At 44.3% G+C, this 24,538-nt stretch overlaps 1 protein-coding gene across 3 annotated transcripts in view; it reads right to left on the minus strand.

The window, feature by feature from the left end:
• The window catches only part of LOC129124075 (BEN domain-containing protein 5), an 883,204-nt gene that overhangs the window by 58,227 nt on the left and 800,439 nt on the right, over window positions 1-24,538 (minus strand). For all 3 annotated transcript variants that reach the window (XM_054638799.2, XM_077182498.1, XM_077182497.1), the window contains one exon: window positions 19,868-20,030. In XM_054638799.2, the coding sequence (XP_054494774.2) occupies window positions 19,868-20,030 (163 nt within the window). The remainder of the gene's footprint in view (window positions 1-19,867; window positions 20,031-24,538) is intronic.

The raw sequence follows: 24,538 nt of genomic DNA on the forward strand, positions 1-24,538 counted from the left end.
TAAATTGGGAATCACAAACAGATCTGTGGCTATTAAAGATAGCCTGATGCATCCTCTGGATCAGAAAGTTCTTGATGTCCTGATGGCAAAACCTGTGTGAACACTTCAGAATTTCCTCTGCCTTATGTCTCCCGGTTTGATTCATCTTTAGCACTATTCAGTAAAACTTTATTGCCACTAAAAGCTTTATCAAAGTGCATAGTGTTGCCTGAGGTCAGACCAGCCAAGCCTTGAGCCTCATATGAACTGTTTTGATGCATAGAAAATCTGTCTTTAACAATTCCAGCCTCTCCTAATAAACTGGCCCATCCCTAAAGAGCACCAACTTGGAAATATAATTAACCTCGATGCATTCTGCCTTGTGCAGCAAATAGCACTAGGAAGAAAGAGGGTTTTTATCTGATTCACTCTTAACTACTAAATCATGATTCCTTTTATTACGTTTTTGTGCATTTCATCCTAGTGGGACATGGAAACAAGTTTGGGTGGTTTCATTGCCTGAATTTTCTGCTGCATACCAGCTGTCTGGTGTGGCTACATTCTCTGCCCTGGAAAAGAACATTTATTTCCCATTTCTATACTGCCTCCACCACTGTCCTAGGAGGGAAAGATCTTTTCCCTAACACAATTAAAATAAATATAACAAAGTATTTCTTCATCCTAAATCTAGGCATTGTAAAGCCATTTTGTGGTGATGAAGTTATACACCTCCCAGTTTAATTCAGTTTCATATCTGTTCAGTTAAGCTGAAGCTTTGCCAGAGCATATAGTGCTATAGAGAGCCCAGAGGAGGCAGGACTAGACCTTTCATGGAGGTCTTGCCCAGGGATTGCTTCCCCACATACACTGGTGATCTGGGGAGCTCCTTGCTGCCCAAAATTGAGGAAATTAAGAACTTGACAGCATTCAAAGGAGAGGATGTGGCAGAGCCAGAGCACAGAAACATTGTTTAGCCTGTGGACCAGGGTAGAACGTGGGATGAGCAGCAGGGAATGAGAAGGACCCAGCAGGTTTGAGGGAAGATGGATGAGAGGCCGCACACCTCACTCACAGCACATGGGCCTCCATGCCTTTCTCAGGTCACCCTGACAATTTGCTGCTGCAGGAGGAAGGGGAAGCCCTCACAGCCAGCTTTGCAGGCTGGGTACAATCCTGCTCCTGCTGCTTGTTGGATAACCAGGGAAAGGATGACCTTGCTTGGCGGGGAACTTTACACACACTGCATGCCCATGTCAGGTGCCCAAGGCAGCACAGCACCCACCACAGCAGCACCAGGCAGGTACAAACACACCCAGCCCTGGCTGGCAGTTTCAGAGAAAGGCCCTGCTTAGCTCCAGGTAGGCAAGGACCAGCAGAATGTGGTCCCTGCACTCTGTGCCTTGCAAGCAGCTTGTGCTGCTCATTGCAGGGCTGTGCCAAGCACTGCATTCACTCTTGCCCCCACATGCTCTTTGTGTATATCTGCACTAAGGATGCCTCCTCTCGTCACACACACTGTCTGCTCCACTGCTCAGGGCTGAGCTGGCTGGAAAAGGAGAGGCACAAGAGCTGATATCCTCAAACTTGCAAAATTTCTTCCATAAAGAAGGGATTTAGTATATTTGTTATCTCAGTTTAGATGGAAAGACAAGGAGACAGCAAACACCCATGAATTCGAAGGGAATGAAGCTGCATAAAGAGAGTTGGTGAGAGGAGATTTGTCCCCAGAACCACCAGAAACATCTAATCTTCCTTCCTGCCTTGCTGAAAGAATCCTTTTGTTGTTTGCCCAAATGCAGCCATCGCCAACTCTCATACCCAAAATAATTAGACTTGTGACATTTAAATGAAGGACTTTGGCAGGTGAGAAACAGCAGAAGAAAAGCACAGCAAAATGCCATTCTATGCCAGCCTTCCAGGGAACAGTGATATGGGGCAGCCACAATCTGGCTGGGAAAAAGGCTGCAAAGGCTCAAGGTGTCTGCCTCACTCATCTCACCTATGTGTCTCTCAAGCAGAGGAGCAAAGTGCTGTCCCTGCTGGCTCCTGGTGGGCAGCAATAAAAGGAGGCACACAAAGTGATATTTCTCTCTCTCTTGCCTTGAGCAGGTGCCAGCAGAAAGCTCTGGCAGCTGCTGAGTGTTGTGCTCTGGGAATTTCTGCAGCACAGAGTGTTGGTCTCACTGCCACAGTTGGATGACACCAGACCCGTTGGTGACAATGAGCCTTACAAGGAGAAGTGAAGGTGTAAAAACAAGATGAAACCCAAGCTGTGCTCTTTTGCAGGGCAGAAAGCATTTACTGACGTCAAGAGCTGCAGCCTGTTCCATTTGAGGTGTGTGTTGTGCCCAAAATGAATTCAAGAGACCACAAATTCACCTGGAAGATCGATTTCCTGGCCTGAGAGCCAGAATATTAACTGTGCATCACTCAGCTCCAAAGCAGCCCCTCTTTTTCCATGTGTGCTGCTCCTCACAGCCACCACTGCCCAAAGGCACTAGGAAGGCAATTAGCAGAGAGAGGATTGGGGAGCTGGGAAGTGTGTGGGATGAGGTGTGAGGCCAGGGAGACCAGAGGGCTCACAGGGCTGGATTCACCTGTAGCCACGAGCAGGAGCATTGTGCCAATCCCACAGCAGATGGGGTAACACCTGATTTTTATTCCCAAAGAAAGAAACAAGTGGCAAGAAAGATTGCTTTCTGCAGAAAGGAATAAAAGCAATGCTAATTAAGCACCAAGCCTTCCTCTCTGCTTTGTTGCCAGCATTGATCCAAAAGCTACAGAGGTGACTGTGGGACAGATCTCATCTTTGGTGTCACTTTGATGATTTCAGTAGAAACATAACAGGTGATGCAGGAGGAAATTAGCCAAGTAACTTCAACAAACTTGCACCAAGGTGCCAAACAGCCCCCACATATAGTCACCCCTTCATCATCCCCACCATGAAGGATGCCCTGCTCTGCTCACTGTCTCTCATCTTGACCCAGCTCATTACACATCCCCCGTGCAGCTGACAAAGGGAGCAAACAAAATACATCCTGTGTGGCCTGTGCTTCATCCAGCTCACACAGTTAGCACTACTGTAAGTCCAGCTCAAGCTTTCCACTCCCTGGAGCAAAGGAAGAGGCAATCAGCTTGCCCAAACACAAAGATCCCAGCACCAAAGCAGATCAGGAGCAGTATGAGTGACAGACAGAGAGATTTGGTAGAGGGGAAAGTGGTTGCTGCCTCCTTCTTCCTTCCAGCCCCTTCAACCTCCCCAAACATATTGCAAAGCCAGCACAGATTACACAGCTGGAGGATGAGGATGAGCAGGAACAGTGGCATTTGCAGAGACAGACAAGCAGCAGCCAGAAAGTGAGGAGACAGAATCCCACCAGGAGCTGGTGCTTGGCATCTCTGTTTGCCCTGCAGTGGTTTCTGAAGCCAGAAGGTGCCTGCAAACTGGCTCCCAGTGTCCCTGCACCACAGCTCAGCTCTTCCAGGGCTGTGGGGAGGTGACAGGATCCCTGCACTGCCTTCCTGCAGCACTCCCCCTCTGCAGCTCCTTGTCTGCTGATGCGCCCACTGTGGGTTTCCAGCTCCTGACAGGGTTAATTGGCAGGCCCAGCAGGGGAAATAAAATGTTTCAGCTCTGTGGTTGCTTTTTTTTGTCCTTGTTTGCTCATGAGGCTGAGGGAAAGTGCTGGCTCCTGAAGGGTTACAGAGCAAGCACAGCAGGTAGCCAGCTGCTCTAGCTCTCTACCATTTATTCCCGGCCCATATTTGTGCCCCTTCGTGCTGCTCAGGTGCATTTGGCAGACAGACAGCCCTGCTGCCCAGACCTGGGGCTACAGGGAGCAGAGGGCACAGGTCAGGACTGGGGGGATGCCTGGGGCTGAGGGGGACAAGCCAAGGGGCACAGCCCTGGGCACTAAGGGCCATTCTGCATCCAGCAGCAGGAGCTTCTGCAGCCCTTTTTCTCCCCCTCCGAGGCTGTGCTTCAGCAGAGACAAAAGCCCCCTCCCAGCTTCTTCTGTGAAAGCACTCTCATTCCTTTTCCATTTTCATCTAAGTTCCCAATGAAGATTTATTACTCTGAGTGATTACGCTGTCAGCCAAATGAGCAGGGAATAGGAATATCCTTTCTTCTTGCATTCCAGCCACTGGTCTGTTTGGCTCTCAGCAAAAAGAGCAGATTTAGTATGATTTTAGTCCCTTTTTCTTGCAGGTATTATTTATTTTCAGGTTGACAGCATGTGGGAAAACCCATCAAGAATCAGTACCCTGGGGCATGAAGCTGGGTTGTTATTCACCTATTTAAAACCTCGAAGGAATGGGGTGGTCAGTTAAGCCTAAGTCATGTAAAACTCCAAGGCAAAGACTCCCTATCAGCACTGAAAACCAGTCAGATGTGGCAGGAGAAGCAACTAACAAAAGGCAAAGAGGGCGGTGAGGAGACAGAAATGTCAAAGCAGAAGACAGCAATAGTTCCCATCCTACACTCAGAAAACAGGAATTGTACACAGCATGACAATTGCCAAGGAGATGAAGCATGCACGCATATGCAAAGAGACTTTACCCAAGACCTATGAGATCAAGGTTTATTTTTGAAGATTGGTTTGTTGGGCTTTTTGTTGATGTTGTGTTCAGGGTTTTTTCCCCCTGGGATAGGTGGAGAGTGGGACATTTTTGTTTTTAATTTTCATTTCCTTGTAACAAGAATATTCCCCTGTCATGTGAGAATGCAGCTGCAGCAATAACACCACACTATACCTGAATGACAAGGACACAAACCTAAATGTAAATAAAAAGAGTACCCAACTAGTCTGATTTTGGTGCCCACCTGTGAGAAATGCAAGTAACAAACAGATTGCATCAAGAAAAACACCCCTCACGCTGGATTTCTGACATAACTGGTTAGATTATTAAAATGGTAATCAGTAAAAAGGGCAATTTCAATCAATCAACTTCATCTCCTAAGGAGAAGCCACAGGAGGGAGAGTGAAGGAGTCAGGAGATCTGGTTGTGCAGATTTAGGCAAATCACTTTGCTCTGTATGCCTGTTCCATTTTCCTTTTATCTCACTAGACTGTGTCCTAGCACTGTGTCATTGTCTAGACAACGCCATTTCTCCTGTCCTGCATTTTCATCCAAGAAAAAACTGGGTGAGGAAAGGACAGGCACTGAGGCTGCAAAGCACTTTACAGAGCCACAAGCAGATTCACATCCCCACATCTCAACATCCCTAGGCACCAGCAAATGGCCAGAAAACCCTCTGGTAAAAGGTTCCCTTTTTTCTTTCCTTATTTTGGTCCAACAGAGAAGGACAAGGTGCTGTTCTGTGAGCCCAAGCACAGCACCCTGCTCAGGGAGCCCAGGGCTCAGCCCTGCCGATGCTCTGCTCATGTCAGCACAACACCACTTCTGCTCTCGGTTTGCTGTGACAAAATCCAGGAAACGGCACAGAAATGCAATGTTAACAACAAAAAGCAAATAAACAAACCCTGTCAGGATGGCAGAGCTGAAAGCTGCCAACTGGGAAAGGCAGGGAGGGCAGGAGGGAGGCAGGGAGGTGGTGTGACCACCCCCAGTCACAGCAGGTATCGTGACATGGTGACATGCAGGGCAACCCCTTCACCTCAGGTCATGCACAAGGTCCCAAAAGGCCCTCAGTCAAAACAGGGCTGAAGCATCCTAGCAAGGTCAGTGCAAACAAAGCTCACAGGAAAAACACAGCATTTTCAGGGCCTGCCTATGCCAGTGAGGTTTGCCTGGTTCCCCTCGCCAGGCTGCGGATGGAGCCCTGGGATGGGGTTCCCAAAGTGCCTGAGCTGCAGAACACACTGGGGAAATAAATGACAGAAACAATGTCCCTCTGGGTTCTTCTCTTTCTCTGCATATTATCGTGTCACTGTGCATGTCACCTTGTGATGCTGGGTTATTTATCATCACTGAGTGCCTAGATTGGCCCCACTAGAGAAAAATCAAAGAAAGCAGCAGGGGCTGGGGTTTGATGAGGAAGAAACAAATTCTTCCCTTCAAGAGCATGCAAACTTCTCTGCTACCCCTTGCACACCCACACACACAATCCCAGGCTGCTCCTTCCCCCTGCCAGCAGCTCCTCCTCACACATCCCTGCTCCTCTCCCTTTTCTCTGCTCAGACTCAGTGCCTTGTTTCTATGGATTTCTGTGTCAACTCCCTGAAGGATATTCACTGGAATGGACACATTTACAGGATTGCTAACGTTCTGAAAGCAGGTGGTGCTATTATAGTCATACAAAAGCCACCTATTTTTGGTGCCTTGTGCTGTCATCCTGTTAGGCTCTGCTTTGCTCTGCCTGGTTATTGTACCAGCTTCTCAGCACCATGGCTGTGGGCTGCTCCAGTTCCAGCTCTGTCTGCAGAGGCCTGATAGAGGGGCATCTTTGTTCACTGGCTTGGAACTTCCCCACACAAAGGGAGGCCTGCAAGTTTCTCTTGCTGTCATCATTCATTTCCTTCATGAATCTTGAGAATGTACTTCAGAAAAAAAGTTCTGCTATATGTGCATATCTAATGTATGCATACACTCACACATGTAAATTTTCCTATGCAGAGCAGCAGCCTTAAAGTGAAATGTTGGAAGATGACTATATTCACTTTATCCTTATGTCATATTTCAGGTAATCACTTTCAAAGTCATCAGGTAAATTTTGAGTATTGTCTGTGTTTTCCAGTTATGTCTGTTCATATTAACTGCTTTAATAGCTCAGCTTGTATTAGCTGGAAACTCTTGGATTGTCTCATCTCATTTCCTGGCACATGGACTTACCTGTCCCTGCACTCCTGGGTTTGGTTGACAGCACTGTAAGGTGCTGCACTTATCTGCAGCCACAGGCCATCTCTGCCTAAATTCCATCTAAGCACCCAGCACTGAGAAGTAAAGCGAGGTGAAACACAGGCACAAAGTTTAAATAAAATCACATTATTAGCAGTCACATTTCTTGAGCCTCAGTTCTGAGACCTTACTAAACGGATGGTGAAATGATCAGCAAAAAACAATGTCAGCATATGACAGTTTAAAAGTGCATAGACCAGAGCAGGGATCACTGCAGGAAGATTCTCAGGCAGACCAAAACCACCAGGATCTCCTCTGTCCTTTTCACCTTGAAGGGAGAAGCTGGATTTTCACTTTCAGCTCGGCACTTTGCAAAACCTGGCAATCTTGACTCCAGCTCCTTTTACTCCACATAAAGGCAGTGGAGGGCAGTATAAATTGTGTGTGTGCTTCCCAAAGTGTTTCATGCCAATCCAGCTCGCGTGTGAGGGATTTGCATTCAGAGGGCTTACGGTAAGTACAGAATTATTAATACAGCGTTGCACTCGATAGCTGAGACACTGCTTGTAACCAGGGGAAAAAAACCACCACCCTTCTGCCTTAAAGCATCTAAATGGGAATCAGGCTCAGCCTTGTCTCATAGCATAAATGTCCTGACCTGCTGTTCCCTACTTTGTAACACAAATTCAGCTATAATCAATTATGGCTTGAAATGTTCCTTAAACATAGAGAAAAATCCAAAGCACATGCAAAGGCCTCTGATGGTAAATGATATGATAAAGCAGTGCAGGAAACTCCTTTTTCTTAAGGCTGATTCTCAGTGCCTCTGCAGACAGATGCAGTTGCCGTGCTGTGCAGTGCTAACCTTGAACTGACATTAACAAGTGTATCCAAACTTTCCTTTTCCAACAGGATGGGGACTCCTCTGACATTCCCCTCTCCCCTCATTTCATGCCCAACTCTCTCTTGGTAGTCAATAGAGGTCAAATCTAGATCCCATTGGGATTCACGGTGAAAACTATTGCCATCAACAGGTCAGGAATAGCCAAGAGAGGATTTGTACAACAGAGAGAACATGAGCAGGAAAAGGCCACCCCAATCTCAGCCACTGCAAACCAAGATAGTTACAGATTTACAACAGAGAAGGCAGGGGAAAAAAGACAAAAGAGAATAAAATTATCCTTATTTAATCAGCTTGGATGCAAACACAATCTCCTCACAGCCCTGTGTCAGAGGAAAGCTTGGACCTGGCCAGGCTGCTGCAACAGGGATGCTCCGTATCCTGCCGGAGCAGCCCGCTACCGCCGGCGGGGCAGACCGGACTCACGGGGGAAGCAAAGCGAGAAAAACCCTGCTTTGTTCCTGATTTTAGCAACCATCAGGAGCACATGCCCTGCTCTCAGCCGGCTGCCACGGGGGGACGGCACGGTCGGTGCCAGAAGAGGGCACTTGAGCTCCAGCAAGCCGGAGATGCGCGGCAGGGCTCGGGCTGGACCAGCCCCGCCTGCGCCGCGGCACCGGGGATGCGCAAAGGACCGGGATGCTGCTCCCGAGAGCGGCACCGGGGATGCGCAAAGGACCGGGATGCTGCTCCCGAGAGGGCACCGGGGATGCGCAAAGGACCGGGATGCGCAAAGGACCGGGATGCTGCTCCCGAGAGCGGCACCGAGCGCCCTCCTCGCTGTTCTCCTGCCTCGGGGCTTCCTCCAGTCCCCTTGTGGGCAAAGATGGAGCTCCTGCCTCACACAGGTCCCTAACCTGGTTTTCTCCAGCTACATGGACAATGTGCCCGCTGAAATCTCTCCTTACTGGAGCTTTTTGTGGTCACTTTCCCAGACAGACCCTCTGGAGTGCAGTAGCATTTACACTCCCTTCAGTCTTGCCCCCAGCAGAAGTATTTCATGAGTCCCTTTCCTATGCTCAGCTGCCTCTTCTCATCAAACTTGCCCAAACTTAATACTCATGAGAACTCTTGTTGGTAGAAACCAAAAAAAATAAGGTCAGAAGTTTTGGGGTGAATGTGTATCAAACACACAAAAGACTGCTGCCCAGCAAGGCATCCTAAACACAGAGACTGCCTGCTTTTCCCAGCTGTGTCATCTGGTTCAAAACCAGACTGCTCTCCCTACACACCTTACTCACTGAAGCACAAAACCTGCTCCCATCCCTCCAGGCACAACGTAATCAGCCATGCCTCATCTCCTTAGAAAACTCCTGACAACAAAATTTCACAGATTATGCAAAACCCTGAATTAAAGGCAAAAAAGGCCAGAGGAGATGAAGAAAAACAAACTGAATGATACAGCAAATATGGCAATTTAGGTGTTGTTTTGAAAGATTTGTTCTTTTTCAGTGGTGTTCCCTATGACAAATATGAAGCCATTTTCTTGTTTGAGATAGGTGAGCACAAAGTAATAGCTAATGTATCTGAACCAGCCCATAAACTCCCACTGCATCAATCTATACCATCTAATTCTAAGTGGCTGCCTCAGAGTGGTTAGCCCTCTGTTTGCATCCCAAAAGTTTCCAGACACATGAATAAACCAAGCACGGATAAATCGGTCTGAAGGTCTGTTTCTCAGATGGATCTGGCAGCTGCCTCGGTTTATTGGCAGCTCATTTATCATCTCAAGAAAAATATTGATGGTTCTAGAGACACAGGCCCTTTCTGTGTCCTGGCTGAAGGAAAGCTGTCCTTCTGGGCAGGCTTTGGAAAGAAAGTCAATGCAAAGAAATCTGCTTGGCAGAAACGTGAGGGATGTGGCACAAAGAAGAATCATTAAGTAAGGAAGAAGGAACACCAGGATGATAACCCTGTTGGCCCAGAAATAGCCCAGTCTCAAATCTTCACAGTATTACAGCAAGAATATGAGATTGTGGGAGTGCTAACAGGCACAGTCATGGGCATCTTCTCAAGTGGAGGTATCACTGCTGCACAGGAAGAGACAAAGAGCCTGAAGCTGTGTTCTGCCAACAGAGCCAGCCACTCAGCAGACCCTGAAGAAATTCACAGAAACACAGAGATCAAAAGGCTTGAAAACAAGGGGACTGAAGGACTGGAAATTCTCTCCCCTTGGGCTGGCAGCATCATGCAGTCCTGACTCCATGTAGAGTGTTGGCTGTCCAGCTGCCTCTCTCCTAGAAGGACACTGGGAAGACAATTGGAGCCTCTGAGCCATTTCCATTCCCTATCTTGACTAAACCAGCTGCATTCCATTTGAACAGCATATTTAAGGATTTATTGAAAGCAATACTGAGATTTGTCATGAATTGGTGTGGTGGGAAGAGATCTCACTCTTCACATATCCCCCCCATATTGCTCCAGCCAAATGTCCAGAGAAGCCAGTCCAGTGTGAGCTTTGGCTACACATGACACTCCTCTGCCCTGCAGATCCTCCTTGCTGCATGAGAGGGCTTGAGCAGCTAACATTCATACTGGATTTCTTGAGGGACTGGATGATGGAGAAAAGATGAATGGATTGTCCCCTATCACTTGATCTTTTATGGCACCAGATGACAATTGCTGGTTTAATAAGGATTGCTTAATTTCAGAAAAAGAAATAACCAGCCAGAATCATGAATGCAACCTGACTGTGGTAGCATGCTATCTGGAAGTTGCTTTGCTGAACAGGAATTCAGTTAGTTTAAGAAGTTTAGAATCCCTCCTAAGTACCAGGAAAAAAACGAGGACAGGAGAGCAAGCACAGTGTTAAGTGCATCAGGAACTGAACACATGATGTTTACAGTCTCTACTCTGAAACTGAAAGCTTTATTCTTCATTTGGTTCTTATACCTGCTGCTCATGTGACCAGAGTGCCATTTATCCTGAATGCAAATAAAAATCACACAACAAATGCCACTGGAGTCACTGGAGTTGATTCTCCATTACTTGGCAACTCAAACAGTTGTGTATAACCAGAGAAAAACTGTAAGATGACAAACCAACTCTAGACATGGTTACCTGATCTGGTAATATTTTTCTGCTTATGGTGTAGAGGGTAAGTGTGCAGCAAATAACTAAGTAAGCTGTGAAATTTCAAATGTGAAATACAGATGGTTGATGGTCAATGCTGCTCCCAGGCTAACAGGTAGGAATCACAAAATAAAGCTTCCTGGTGGTAGGCTTAAAACAAACAAGTCATTAGTAAGCTATGGAAATCCATAACAAGGAAAGTTGTGGATGCTAAAAATGTATACAGGTTCATGGGAGACACATCCACTGACTGTTATCTCAGATATAATCAACATGTGGGTTTTGGTCTTTTCTCCCAAGTAACGAGTGATAGGACTAGAGAAAATGTCCTCAAGTGGTGCCAGGGGAGGTTCAGGTTGGACCTTAGCAAACATTTCTTCACAGGAAGGGTTGTAAGGCCCTGGAACACGCTGCCCAGGGAAGTGATGGAGTCACTATACCTGGAAGGATTTAAAGGACACATGGATGTGGCACCTGGAGACATGGATTAGTGGTGGGCTTGGCAGTGCTGGGTTACTGGTTGGACTTGATGATCTTAGAGGTCTGTCCCAACCTAAATGATTTCATGAATCCAATAACTCTGGCTCTGGGATCCCCGATCCACTAATTGCTGGAAACCAAAGAATACTGGGAAAATAGTTACATGCTTATTCTGTTTTTAAATTCTTCTCAGGCACCTTATTTTGACCTCTGTCAGACAAGACACTGCAGAGGACTGGTTTTGGTCTGAGCTGATTTGGCTGTTGTCTTCTTAAGAGATGAGACATGAGGGAATCAGACCCACCCTTGCTCTTATCAAAACACAAAGGTTTCTGAGCACTAGATCAAAGCTGCAGGTTATCTTTAGTTTCTGCCTGAGACATGTTCAGGCTTTGTTTTTCTGAACTGTGGACAAAGTTTCCCCTCTAGGTGACAAGAAACACAGCTGGCTTAGGGTGGGCCTGTACTGGCCTTGGCTTGGATGGCTATTCTCATCACCTGTGAACTGAACCCTGACAGGTTTCTGGCCTTTTTCAGCAGAGGTTTGATGGGGAAGGTGCAATCTGCTTTCCAGAATGCCACAAGATATCCTTTCTTAGGGTTTTCACAGGGGTTAGGGGTTGGAGTGTAGAGAGAAAAGGAAAGTGAAGTCTCCACTCACCGTGGGCATGCTCAGAAAGAAAAGGAGATGTTGGATCTGTTTCCTGTGACTTTCATGCCTACTGTCCTCCTCTGGTTTCTAACAATAGACATGCAGCTGTCCCCACTGGAGAGATTAATTGTGGTCTCTCTGCTCATTCAGCCAGCTATTTTTCATGAAACTCATAGGAATGTAATATCTCTGAGACCTTCATCACTGTCACATTCAGTTGCAATTGGTCAAGCAGCTGAGAAAGACACACAGACAGAAAGACACTTCTTTCTTCACAGTTTCCTAAAAATCATCTCTGATATTCTTTCAGAATGTTGGTATTTGAGACTAAAGAAGTAGTTGTCATGAAAAAGCTTCTGCTCCTGCCCTAGAATTCCCTTTAATCAACAGTAACCAAGCTGATAGTAGCAAAATATGAAAGCAAGAAGGAGTAGTTTGGGTGAAAGGCAGTAAAAAGTGAACAAAACCACCAGACTGGGAGGGTCTGATTAGTGAAACACCTCCTGGAAAAAGCCCCATGGGTTGACAGAAGGGCCTGGGGTAGGGCTAATGACCTAAATGCCAACGAGATGGTGAGAACACAGACAGGACAGGCACAGGGGAGAAAACCCAGCCAGATTTGAAGAGACACAGAGAAGAGGAAAAAGAACAGAAATATGGAGACACACAAACACCACCACAGGCTGGCAGAAAAGGAGAGACCTCTCCCAGAGACACTGCAATTTGGCTGTTTATTGCTTTCTGAAAAACACCTTGTTCTGAATGGCTTTTTTCCCTCTTCAATCCCAATGACATTTGGGAAAGCTTCAAAGCACAGCACTGTCTAAAGCCCTTTCCTAACCTAAGTCTCCAACTCACAGACACTAATAATAACCACTCCCCTCAGACATTTCCAACAAATTGTTAATATATTTTAAGCCCTGCTCTCCATTGCCTTTCAGATTAGCCTTGCCCTTTCCTTTGCACTTAAGTTTAGCAAGTGTTACTAATAGGAATTTAACATTTACCAAAGAATTATTTTAACTACGGATCTAATAGCATTTGTATGGTGTTCTGAGCACCCAAGAGCCTCATATCAGTTCTATATGCTTAGTTTTGTCTAAGTTGCTTCTAAGAAAAAGGAAAAATACATGTTTAAGGAAAAGAAAGTTCATAGCAGAGGCATTCAAATCCAGGAAAGCCAGTTCCAAGAAGGATAGCAGCAGTATCTGCAAAGAGCTTTCCCTTCTTTATATTATCCACAAACCTGCAATCACTCATGTGATCAACTTCACCTTCCAACCTTTCAGCAAAAGCTTAACTTGTGCTTGGTCTAAGTTATTTTTTCCCGTGTACAAAAGAAATACTAATAGAAAAAAAATGTGATTATTATTATGGTTATTATTATAATATTGTTATTGATCCATATTATTAGCTGGCAAATTTTATGGGGTTTTAAAAATATACTACCATCAAAACCTTTTTGAACTAGAGAGTTTTGTGCTTGCAGACCAAGAATCATTGAGAGCTTGAGTGGAAAGCACCAGTGAGGCTTACAGTCAGCAAAACCTCAATGACAGCTTGGCACCAGCAGCACTGAGTGTCTCAGCAGGGACCCCAAGGGCTGCATTGGAGGATACCATATCTGGAGCTGGGCATATGAGGATCAGTCCTCCCCTGCCACTGGATACAGCCCTGCCTGGGCTGGGGAGCACATCCTGAGCCAGCCCTGAGTTGAGGACAGCTGCTGGGATGCAGGGGTGGTATTTGCACATGTCTCTAAGATGCTCAGCTGTCCACAAGGTCCCAGTTGCTGAATACAGTTATAAATATTGGTGGTTCCCAAATCAACCTGTCCAAATTCCCTAGTCCAGGCTCACAGCTACTCAAGTCTTCCTGCTCTTCAAAGAAGGCAAACTCCTGTATTCGTGTTTAAAACTGACTTGAGGGCATTTCTGTAAGTCTGAATATGCATCCTGCTTTCATTCTCATCCCACAGCCACCATCTGTTCTCTCCCCTGTACCTTGGTATCCCTGGGAAAGAAAATATGCATACACAAGAGGAAAGAAAAGGTAACTGGAATCATATGGTTAAATTGAATCATTTTGAAGATGTCTTCCAAGACTGATAGTCTACATTTAAGCAAAAAAAAAAATCCTTCTTTAAAATAAAAAAGCACCTTTGTACACTTTCTACTTTTATAGCATCTTTCATCTGAGGCTATCAAAGCACTTTGAGGTACAGCTCCTAAGAAATCCATTACAAAAATTATGCATATTCCTAAGTTGACTGTAGTCACTTCCCCAAATTTCCATTTCTCTACTGACACTCCCAGACAGACTGACGCAGTCAGTGCTACAGGCAACCAGATGAACAAATCTACATAAATATAAACTCTCCCCCACAAACAGCCTCCCCTACAGAAGTGTTTTTGTGCAGCATTGTCCACTCCATTGAGCCCTTTGAGGTGTGCATACTGCAGCATCTTGTACTGCCTTGTACTTTCACTCCACTGCACTTCATTAAACAGACTTTCACTGTTTCTTAATTTTCTTTGAGCAGGTTCCACTGTATATACCCAATATGAACAAACACACAGATTCCTTCTGGGTATGAGCCAACAGCTGCAACCCTGAAAAATATCAGCTTCTTATATCATTAACTGAGTTTCCATGGTGCCCTGGGGCAGAGATATTGATGCTTGACAGCATTATCACTATAAAGTAACTTTACAACTCTATAATTTAACTCTATGCTTCCAGTAATATTAAGAGCATTTGAAATTGTGGCTGTAAACCTTGACACTTTCACACAGACTGGAGAGCTAAAAAGAGGATTTTGTTTCCTCTCCTCCAAACCAGCCCTAAACATGGTACTGAGAAACAAACAAGACATGCAAGGAGGTCACTCAGAAAAATCTGCAGGATTAGGATTAATGCCACGTTTTGCAACACACAGAAAAGAGCCTGTTTCTAGGCCCTCAGCAAAAGAAGTAGACCTCTGGATTCCTTTCCCTGAATATGTGCCTGATTTACTTTGAAATCATCTTGGCAAGAACCTCTAACTGAAGTTCAAACCTAAGCCACGCTGGATAACCTCTGCAGAGCTCCCTCAGCTTTATCAGCACAGCTTTTCATACCTCATTGGCTTCTGCTAGTAATGTTGCCTTTACTGGCTGGGAATGAACCTGCAAGGGCCATAATCTGTCTCATAAGGATCTTCTCTTAAGGATATCACTAACAGAGATAGGAGGATCAGGACAGGCAGTTGCCAAAAAAAGAAATGTAAAAAAGCCCAAAATAACCAAGTACATTTGCCCTAGGGGACTGGCAGGTACATGAAGCTCTAAAAGTTATAGATGCTTTTACTGGAATTGTAGTTTGCATACAGATTCCTTTTCCCCAGGACAGGCATTTACTGAGATCCAAGTACTCTTTAAAAGGAATCTGGATGTAACAAATGACTGTTTCCTCCGGGGATTTAACTTCTCAAGTTCCCAGTCAAGCAGCAGGCAGATATTTTGCTTGAAGTTAAGAATAAGAATGAACCCAGTGGTCTCTGTGTCAAGAGTCCAGGATGTGAGCTCCTGTTAGGTGTTTGAAGAGATTCTAGTCAATCCAAGCCTTCATTTTATGGCTGTAACCACATAAATACATCTTTATGCCCACAAACAAGAGAGAGTTCAGCAGTGCACTTTGGGTGGGGTCCTTCTCCACCTGGAGGAAGATTGGAATTAAGATAAAAATGCACAAAAAAGCTATGGACATGCTGACAATTGTGATGCCCACCCATCTCGATGATCATTCTCCCCTGCAGCTATGGTCATACCAGTTCCTGCCAGTCCTCCATCATTCCTGCCTTCCTGCCTCATGGCTGGGCTGTGGAAGGGTAAAATCCTTTTACTCTCTGTTATGGACTGCCTCCTTTGCAGCAAGCATCCAGTTCAAACACTCTAAACAATGAACCAAATAGATTTTGGAGCTGTTGATGTGAGAGTCCTTTGCTGGCTGCTCTCAGGTCAGGCTGCCATGGCTGCTCTTCAGAGCCATAGTGGGATCCTGGAGAGCACCAGCTCTGGGTGTGCTGTCAGAGCAGGGCTCAGCCCTGCAGCTGGGCACTCCTCTGCCTCCCCCTCTTTATCCCTTGTTCCCTGCCCAGCTCTGAGGCTGGTGAGAATCGAGACAGCTCAGCAGCTCAGCTGCTGCCTGTGAGTGCTGCAGAGCAGTTTACAAGCCTCATGTCATAAGCCCTGTAAATGCCTAGTAAAACATGGAATTTAATGGAAGCGTATCGGCTCATTTTAAAGCTCCTTCACCTGGTGCTGAGCTAACTGTTGTTGTGCTGCCTTTTTTAATCAGTTACCACCAAATGTGTGCATGTGTGAGAAGGGTTTTAAACGTTTCTCTGTCCACTTCCAGGAGAGTAACAGACAAGCCTACAATCCTCTTATTATGCCTTTGAAACAGAGTCCATTCACTGTTATCTGCAGCACGTGTTATCGTGGGGTTTTCTGCAGAGCTTACAGAAAGGGATACAGAACATGTCCCTAATGTTTCTCACACTCCAGGTATGTATCTGTTAGACACAGACCTAGCAGGCACAGACACAGCTCTGCAGCAATGTCTAAGTGCTTTGTTTGCTGAGTGAAAATGCAAGAGGAGCTCCAGCAGTAGCCATTAGGGATACCATGCCAATCAAGGCCTGAGACATTGATGCAGTCATGTTAATTCTATGTGTTAGAAAAGGCCAGAAACTCAACACTCTGCATGATGTTATCCCACCATATATGCCCCAAACATAAACACCCTGCACAGGCTGGAGGAAGACCCTTCCCTCCTGGATTTCATTTAAACATTGCAGCCTCAGTTGCCAATTTGTTTTTAGATCATTCCAGGTGTCATCCTCTAAATTCTGGACCAGTTCATTTAGAACATTCAGACATACTAACTGGAGTAATTTGAAACTGATTTCCACTTCTAATGATACCTTCCCATTCTTTTTTTCTTACTTATCTTATTGAAAAAAGTTACTGTCCACACTAATGGTAAGAATTCAAACACTTAGACTGAAAGTCTGTCTTCCATTTTCATGCATGTAAGGTATCCACTTATCTCAAAAATTACAAAGTATATTTCAGTCAGTCACACAAATCTGAAAAAAATGGATAATCTCACCTAATGTTAAAACATATCTATTACTGCCACATGGAGGTTTGTATGGATCACAGACTTAGCATGTAAAACCTGGAGAACACAAAGAGATAAAAACCCACCAACACACCTAATCCACTTATATAATGGCATGAAAGGGAGAGTACTGTGATCTTATTTGCCACAAATGCTGTAAAGAAAAGAAACTGACAGCTATCATTACTTGTCACCAGTGCAAACAAGTCTATTCAGAGTTTGTTCAGTTTTTCCACCTGTCAACAGGAACAATATCAGGCTAAATTAATATTTTGCAGAATCTGGAGATCCTAATTGGTTTTGTTCTCTAAAAGGAGCAGTATGGCTAGTTCTGGATGTGTGATCCACTTTGTAGTCTCTTTTCATGGTCATGGGTGACCTGAATTTGAGGCTGAATCTCAGTCTGCACTTCTTAATCCAACAGTAGAAGCTTTGAACAATCCTAGCCTCCTGATCCTGTTTCCATTGAAAGGAAAGGGCAATGGGAAAAGGGAAAGAGAAGGGGAAAAAGAGAAAGGGAAAAAGGGAAGGGAAAGGAAAAAAGACTCACACAACCAAATAACATCACAGTGGGATGACCAAAGTTCTAATACATCTTTAAAGGCAGATTTCCAGAATACTTGCACTATCAATTCAGTTCTTGGGCTCGCTGTATTTTCTTCCTTTATTTGCTTGAGTTGCTGCCTGCATGTGAGTAGATAGTTAATAGAAGCAGCCCTGTCCTTGGAGGCCAATATGAGCTGACTGCCTGTGTCTTTGGTTCAGGTCCATTAAAAAATCCGAGCATTAATTAATCACTGACTTGCAAATAGCCTATTCCAGGCTAAATTGGAATGTTCTGCGATTGTTTTACTTTCAGTCACAGGCACTTCAGTGATGTGAAACTTCCTCCCCTGCCAGGACAGGATGTGCATAAATCCAGTGGCTACTCCTGTGTTGGATCAGACCAGTCTAGAGACTATTCCAAGCCGCTCCATTGCTTCCACTAACTAGAAAACTGCACACGTGAGGAAAAGTCCTCACAGGCAGTACTCTGGATAGAATTCCTACATTGAAAAGGAAATAATAAAACCTTCCAGGGCAAAATGCCAGTGGAGCATACTCCATGGGCAAAGAGCCTCCCTCTGCTCTGCTGTCTGCCAGGCCAACCAAAACCTGCTTCTCCTCCTTTTCCACTCAGCTGAGTGAAACCCCAACTGCAGAAACCAAGCTGCTGCTTGAGCTTTCCCTGTGCCAGCTCCAAGAAGGTTCTCTGCTCTGGATCCTGTTTTCTGTGCCCCAGCTGCTGATGGAATGAACAGGGAATAGAAAAGGGAATGGAGCACCTCTGCCTGCAGCAGGCAAGGCAAGCCAAGCAAATGGAGGTGTTGGACCCCACAGGTGAAACTTCTGCCATAGACCAGAAATCTTTGCAGAAAAGGAGACTGAGCCAGTCTGATCTACCGGTCATGAAGGAAAACATTTCCAAGGGAATCATGATCTCGTGTGTATAGGGGCTCTTTCCATTCCTCTCTGTAAAAACTGTTCTTAATAAATAAGGAAGAGAAATAAGTAGTTTTCAGCATGAGCAGAAAGTGAGGAAGAAAATTAAAGGTAAAACTAAGGGACGGGTTCTTGAAACACCAAAATACCAACTTAAGAAAATAAATACCTAAACCTAAGAGTAACAACATTTTCTTCTACAGTGGCAAGATATACTACATTTGTGCATGTTGCAAGGAGCTTTTCCTTCAGTTAACTTTACTGGGCAAAAAAGAGCTTCTATTCCAAATGCTCAAGTCTGGTAAATCACTTTTAATATATTCATCTCCCTCCTTCCTCCAAATTTCACTTTCAGTGGAGAAGTCAAACCAGAAAAGCCCAAATGACAAACAATTCCTTTCCCTGCTCCCTGTTTCTTGCTCTTATTCCCACACTGAGAGCCCGTATACATGGATGGTGAAGAATTATATCTCATATGAAAATTTCTCCCTTGCTATCCCCAACTTCCAAAATGCAGTGGAGAGGTAAATAGGCAATCACAGCTAATCTCTCTCCCTCTGCAGTGTTTCTAAACCTGTGAAAATTTCAAAAGCTGCCATGATAGAATGACAAAATGAAATAACACACCCAGCGCTGAAGTATGGGCACTGGCTGTTTGATTGAGCATGGTGACAAAAAGAAAAAGAAAAACATAAAAGCAGATCATAAGACCAGTCAGAACAATTCCACAAATTGCTGATACATTGAGATAGCCAGATGGATATGTGTTTTTTGAGGAATGAGACACCGCTTCTATTTGAGCACTCAAAAAGGCCAACAACTTTGATGGTTTTGTTTTCACAATTTGACTTCTATTTCTTTGTCAACTGGCATTGAAGATTTGTCCTTGAGGCAGCTGCAGAACCTAATGGATCCTTTTGGCTGCAGTTCAAAGGCAGAGAAGATATTTTACTCAGTACCAAAGACGCACTCTCAACTTGCTATTAAAACAATAACACAAACACAGGGCTAATGAGGGAATAAGGAGAGAAATGAAGAAAGAAATGGAAGGCTGTGGAAGGGAATGGATCACAGACTCTCCAGGACTAGCTCCTATAACAAGTGTGTGAGACAATCTCCTACAAGAGGGAAATGGCTTATTTGATCTAATGTCTTTCTCTTCTTGAATTTCCACAGTATGGAGAATCAATATGAGGGAAATTAAAGCATCAGGAGCAGACTCACATTTCCACTTGTGTGTGCTTCTATCTCAGCAAACTCTTATGGAGACAGAAGTATTTACCTTAAGTGCCTGGTTCACGTGTGCTGCCAGAGGATGGATTTCAAAAGGATACAGGCTTCCTCAGTGTAGGGCACAGCAGGAGCAGCTCCACCCAGGATGTAGCTGTAGAAGGAGACCACCAGGGTGTAGCAGTAGGATGTGTCATTGAGGAGCCCGCCAAGGAAGCGCCGGCCTGTCCCAGCTTTCACAGCGTCCCTGTTGAACGACGTGCTGGACTGCAGGAGCAAGAACACAGGGACACCAGGAGAGCTCAGGAGTGCAGCAAGGGAAGGAGTGTCTGAGAGGATAGAGCAGCTTCACTCACATTGCCAGATCTCATTTGCACTCTACAGACTGCTCTGGGTTTTGATCACGGCCTGGAGGGGAAGCACGATTCTGGCACATGGGCTATAAATGATGCCTGGCAGACCCTCACAAAATTCATCTGGGCTCACCATTAATATCAGCTTTTCCTTTTCCCTCTCAGATAACACAAAGCAAGGCTGTCATATGCAGGAGTTGAAAGTGAGCCTTCCAGATCCCCCTTGCTCAGGAGCTAAGCTGCCCTATTACCTGGATATTGGATTCCTTTGTCTCCACTGCATTCCCCTGTAGCATCACCATTCCCCCCACCCCTTCACCTGGGCTCTTAATCAAAGCAGAAATACAGTGGCATTTATGTTTTGGTGAAACTTTCTCACCTAGGACATTTGACTGGTTCTTAAATTAGGTCACAGAAATTTCCACTTCACTAACTTAAATGTTAAAGGGGTGTTGCTCTCTGGGTGGAAAAATCTACCTCACTATTCTACAGCACTGGCAGCACAGTATAAAAGGCAGTATTTTGTGGTATTACTGAAGATCTGGCTTTAAGAACCCTACAGCTTTATGACTATTCATTTGAGGGGTGGAGGGGAGGACTACAAGCATTTCCATAAATGAGTTTTAGCTCTCCTTTGAAGGCATGACATCTGGAGACTAAAGGGCAGCTCATCTTCAGGTTGATTGAAGTCTCAGTGCTTGTTCCTACCAACTAGACAGAAAAATGGATTCTGATTTCATTTTGATTTTCAGACTCTATTCAGAAACCTCATAACCATTAGACTGAGCCAATCTGGGCTCAGCACAAGCTAGTGACAACCACAAAAAAACGATCCAGCTTGGATCTGTTGTATAAAAGGTCATTACATCTCCCGCTGGAAGAATTTTATGTTGCCAGTGAAACACAAAGAACCCTTAACACAGCTCAATGTTCAGTCATTGTGCCCATGGTGAATTCTTTGAGCTGTCCAGTGTCCTCCTATGAAGCCTTAGGGCTGCTACCTTTTCTAGCCAACACAATGTGAATATTTATGAAATCCTTTTCTCACCAAAACTGGGGAAAATAAAATTTCCTTTGTATTTAAGAAATGGGATGCAATGGCTCAAAATACTGAACTTCTCTAGACTGAGAAAATCAGGTTAATACTGAAATGAGCAACAGTTCTTGATAAATACTGTATAGCAGGAGATATAAAAAAGCAGAAATACCTGTGGGTTTATTAACATTTTGAATGTCTTGAAGTCTCTCTCATGTTGTAAAAAGGAAGGTTTTCCAGTTTAATTAGAATAAAATGGAATTGGGTTTCTTATTAGCATTATATATAGATGTTTTCAAATGCAACTTGATGCCTTTTTGGTAACATAATATTTAACTTTGTGGTAATTTGTACACAGAATACATTCTCCTATGTAGATATCATATAATTTCTGCCAAATTACATATCAGAAGCCTGCAGGATATTCTGAATACCTGTGGGAGAGGGAGTAAAGCACTCATAAGGAATGCTGGGAAAATTAACTGTTAATTTGATATATGGGGTAAAATACTTAAAGAGGTCTACAAGAGGGAATGTTCTCTGGCTCCCTGCAAAATAAACCTTCAAAAGGCCACTGAGATCCTGAGACAGAGGGAAGCTTTGGCCTCAGTTAAATTTCAGAAACAGAGGAAGATGATCATGCTCAGGGAATTTCTTCCTGAGCCAAGTGAGCACCAACTTCAGGGGAAGGTCCTTCATGTTCAAACAAATGCCTGCAGTGGAACTTTTAATGCATGGGAGCATCAGCTGCTGATGGAAACAAAGGAACAGGAAAACAAATGGCTCAGGACAGGATATTGGGCTTTGTGTGCAAGAGCATCACTCACAAAGGGACTAAGGTAGTTCTGAGGCTGTATTTGGCACAGGAAAAACAAGGAAAATGTGGGAGGAGGTGACTCAGGGAAGACATTAGGGATAGAAGTACTTCAGTGAGTAGGAGACTTAGTTACTGATATGGAACATTTGAGAAGATTATGGAATCTCATCAACTATGTTGAAAACAAATTGTACAAGTATCTGCTGAGTACAGTTGGTGGTTTTGGGATACAGTTTGCACATGAAATCCTTCTCCTATTTCCCATTATCTTAATTAGGCTAAAAGAAAGTTATGAGTAGAATTCCTAATAGATGATTCTTGAGATGAATCTTACATAATATTTTCATCACAGTTCTTGGCACGGTAAAGGAGGAGCATGCCAACAAAATTTGCTGATGACACACTGTGGAATGAATCATCATTATGGAGGAGGTTCTGAATATCATACAAATAAAAAAGCAGTGGGATGACTTTGAGGGCCAGAGTGATTGTAGTCAGATGAAACTCAGCCACACAAGTGCCTGGTCATGCACTAAAGCATAATAAAAAAAAAAAATCTGCAATAGGCTATAACCTTGTCAGCTGGAAATATATGAAGAGAGAGTCTGATGTGTTACTTCATTGAAGTGGTTTTTGCTTTCTAGCAGAAGTTGAATCTAGTTATTGGCAAAATTGTATTTGCTGTGTTTCAAAAGTGAAGCATAAGTAGTTTAAACATTATCAAGACAGTTACATAAATGGTAAAAAACAAACAAACAAAAAAACCGACCAAAATTAGCAACTTTTCAGAGTTTGAATTTTTATAACACTATTTCACAGAGCTTAGGGCTTTGGGTTTTATTTTGGGAGGGTGGGGGGCTGTGTTACCTTTTTTTTTGTTTGTGAGTGTTTGTTTAAAAGAAGAGTTTCAGTTTCAGCTGTACAAAATTACTTGAAATAGCAAAGGCATTAATAAAAAAAATCCTCTGTTATTTCTTTGCCAAGTGTTACTGAATTTCCAGGAATAAAAACTGATTCTTCATTTAGGTACCCAAATGTAGATTTTTCTGGTTATAATTGTCCTCATTTTGAAAAAAAAAACCAAAATCTGATGGCATAGGCCAGCTTGGGTAAAAGATAAAACCTCTCATTTGACTCAAGAAGGTTGGGGTAGAACATGACAAATGCATGTTTTGAAACAGCAGCTTGGGCCTGGCTCTAGAGAGAGTGTTATAAGCCAAAATATGATTTGATATTTTATAGGAGAAAAAGAAGACTACAGATAAAAGAAAAATTAGGTAATGACAAGAAAGAGGAGCAGGTACTTGCTGAGTCTGACCTTTACTCACTGTTTTAGCTCAAGATAAAGGGAGTAGGGAAAAAAAAAAGCAACAACTGGCAAAACTTTGATTCCTCACCACAGCTTATCTTGAAGTTTTGCCCATGCACATTTATTTAATGAAACCCTAATCTGGGGAAAAAAGGGCTGGGGGTGGCAAGAGGAGGGCACAAATACAGGGAAAGTTGTCTGCAAATGAGTCTCTTGCTTTTCTGGGAGAATCTATTTCCCTAAACCCCTTTGCAAAGCCAAACTGAAGTCATCATTAAACAAATGCACTGAGCAGGCACAGCAGGAGAACAGCTAAACAAATATTTATTTCTCCAAGGCTGAAACGCATGGGAGTGTTAACAACAGCAGCAGTGAGAAGCACAGTCTGCAGGGTGGGGGGAACACCAAAGACTTTGAAGTTCTTAAATAGTGATATTTGTATAAAATCAACAGTAATGCATTATTAAAACACACAGATACATTAAAGCTCACAGAAGGACTTTGCTTCCCAGCTGGTGTGAGGAAATTCAGTGAATAAAAACTATCCACAGAACTAAAAGCTGCCAAGAAATCCAGTGTAAAAAGAGCAGAGAAGGAAGGGCGAAGGATTCCCTTACTTTCTGGTGGAAGAAAACTCACCAGAAAAAACAGATTTCAAACACATTTGGGAGCCTCAAGGTGTGCTGACTGTCTCTCTACACATCAGGCATTAGTGGCAGCTTCCCCAGGCCTCCCTACCAGACTTCATTCCTCCTCCCATGCTGTGCTGAGTGCCAACTGAACCTTATTCAGGCATTGCAGCAGACAAAGATGTGTGGAAGGAAATAAGAAAGACAAAAAAAAAAAAAGCATGCAAATTCTTTTTGGAGTGATTTCAAACAGAAAAGAATCCTGGCCCTTGGTCAGACCTGTTGAAGTGCCAGAATCCCTGGGATAAGGACACTCAGTGGTCCAGTGAGGCTGGTGCCCCACAGTGTGTCTCCTCAGTGAATTCAGCCCCCTGGGAGGCTCCAGAGCCTGGGCAGCTCCCCCAGGCCTGAGGGATGCTCTTGGCTCCTCAGCACAGCTCCACCTTCCCACTAACAGTGACCAGTGTCACAGACACATTCTATGAAAAACTGTTTCTTTAGGATTTTTTCTCCTGAGAAGTTGAGAGGCCTCAGGAACAAAATGTAAACAATGGTTATCTGCTGCTGTGGAATGCAACAGGTGCATTTGTGATTGGTCTCATGTGGTTGTTTCTAATTAATGGCCAATCAC

This window comes from Agelaius phoeniceus, chromosome 8, assembly GCF_051311805.1.
Source record: "Agelaius phoeniceus isolate bAgePho1 chromosome 8, bAgePho1.hap1, whole genome shotgun sequence".
Lineage (NCBI taxonomy): Eukaryota > Metazoa > Chordata > Aves > Passeriformes > Icteridae > Agelaius > Agelaius phoeniceus.